The 1,882-nt window shown below is 68.3% G+C and overlaps 1 protein-coding gene across 1 annotated transcript in view; it reads left to right on the top strand.

The window, feature by feature from the left end:
- CEP170B (centrosomal protein 170B) overlaps positions 1-1,689 on the top strand; it is a 13,475-nt gene extending 11,786 nt beyond the window's left edge. Inside the window, exons 13-15 of the mRNA XM_012724357.1 lie at positions 1-217; positions 296-347; positions 459-1,689. Of these exons, the coding sequence (XP_012579811.1) occupies positions 1-217; positions 296-347; positions 459-709 (520 nt within the window). The 3' untranslated portion in view covers positions 710-1,689. The remainder of the gene's footprint in view (positions 218-295; positions 348-458) is intronic.
- Positions 1,690-1,882: the final 193 nt, after the last annotated feature.

Here is a 1,882-nt window from a genome sequence, read left to right as displayed (position 1 = left end):
GGGGGCCATGCACGCGCTCGCGCAAGCCAGCCAGGCCCAGCCGTGGCCTCAGCCCCCTGCGGGCACAGAGGGTCATGCCTGGTGCCCTGTGACCGTCCTCTGGCCGCCTCCCTGCGCCGGCAGGGTCCTCTTCCAGAACTCGGGGCGTGCGTGGGAGGAGCTGGAGGCCAGGATCAACGCGGAGAACGAGGTTCCCATCCTGAAGACGTCCAACAAGGTGGGCGGCGGCTTTGTGGGGGCGGGGCGGGGCCTGGCCTGGTCTTGGTCTGCTCCAACGCCCTCCTGCCGGCTTTAGGAGATCAGCTCCATCCTGAAGGAACTGAGGCGGGTGCAGAAGCAGCTGGAAGGTTGGTGCCACCGGGCAGGCCGGTGGGTGGGAGTTGCAGGGCCCTGGGGGGTCTAGTCCTGTGGCGTGACCAGCAAGGCCCTGGGAGTCACTGCCCGCCCTTCCCCCTCAGTTATCAACGCCATTGTGGACCCCAGCGGGAACCTGGACCTGCTGACTGGAAACCAGGGCCGCGTGAGCTCAGCCCAGCCGGGAAAGGGTCGGCCCGCAGCCCAGAGCACGTCCTCGCCCGCCGTGGCCGACACCCTATTGCCCACCCTGGCTCTGCGGGGCTACCCGCGGGCCAACTGTGGGTCCCCTGGCCTCCCAGACCCCGCCTTCCTCCCTGACTTCCTCCCAGACGCAGAGAGGTTCCTGATCTAGGTGCCCGGCCGCCCTGCACCCTCCGCCGCCGCCCCCCTCGGCTCACTACCCAGACCCCCAGGCTATGACCCAGCCGCACCGCCAGCCTGGCCCCTTCCCAGCCCGGCCAGCACCCACCGGGTGTCCAGGCCCTCCCGGGCCCCAGGGCTGCAGGCCCAGCTCCTGCCCAAGGCCCGGCCCCTCCACCTGCCCACAGGGCCGCCCTCCATCCAGCCCACCCCCTTCCATCTCTGTTGTTTTTGTTGTTAGCTTTAAAGGAAAGAGTCGGTGCCATCGCCGCCTCCCTGGGGGGCTCTGCCCGAGGCCTGGGCACCGGCCCGACCTGCCCAGCAGGTGGGCTGGGCCTGGGTTGTTCAGTGCCAAACCCGCCCCAGACCCAGCGACCGGCCTGAAAGTAACCATGTGGATGTGGGGCAGGGACCCACGGCCTAGTGCCCTGGTGTGACCCTTGAGGCCCACACCGCGCCCGGCACACCGGTCAGCCAGCCTGCCCCTGCGAAGCCTGGTGCAGGGTACCCTGGGCTGGGGAGGGCCGGCCAAAGCGCCCGAGCGGCTGGAAAGCAGCTTCCGGAGGCTTGAGCCATGGCCTCCCGCCGCCCCGTCTGCTGCTGTGGCCCTGAGCCCTGGCCCGGGCGGGGTGGGGGACAGGGACAGATTTCTCAGGATGCGTCTGTGGGGACCTACCAGGTGAGCTACTGGATCCTCGCGACCAGACGTCCGGAGCCCAGAGCCAAAGAGCTGGCTGGCCGTGGGCTGCGGTGGGTGCTGCCAGGGGCGCCCATGGCCTCTGCGGAGCCCGGTGTCCATGTGGGGGCAGCGGTGTTTACATGGAGCGACGTGGCGCCCAGCGCGGCCCAGCCAGGACCCACCGCTTCTCGGAGGCCCCTCTGCGTCGCCCTCAGCGTCACGACGTCTTTCAGAAATGGTTATTTTATATGATTTATCATAGATTTGTTCTAATAAATCATTCTTCTATCACGTCGCAACACTAGGTGCCTGTCGTGACCTCACTGCCCCAGAGGGCTGTGGGCAAGGGCCTCCCTGGACTCCTGTCCCTGGGACCACCAGACCTGGCAGGGCATAGGTGTGGCCACTAGGGGGCGACCGTGGGGTCAAGCCCAGACCTCCCTGGAAAGGACCAGAGTGGTGCTGCCCCCCCCCCCCCCCCCCCCC

This window comes from Condylura cristata, unplaced genomic scaffold, assembly GCF_000260355.1.
Source record: "Condylura cristata isolate star-nosed mole 26May11 unplaced genomic scaffold, ConCri1.0 scaffold00013, whole genome shotgun sequence".
NCBI classification, from domain to species: Eukaryota; Metazoa; Chordata; class Mammalia; order Eulipotyphla; family Talpidae; genus Condylura; species Condylura cristata.
This window is presented reverse-complemented; position numbering and strand designations above follow the sequence as displayed.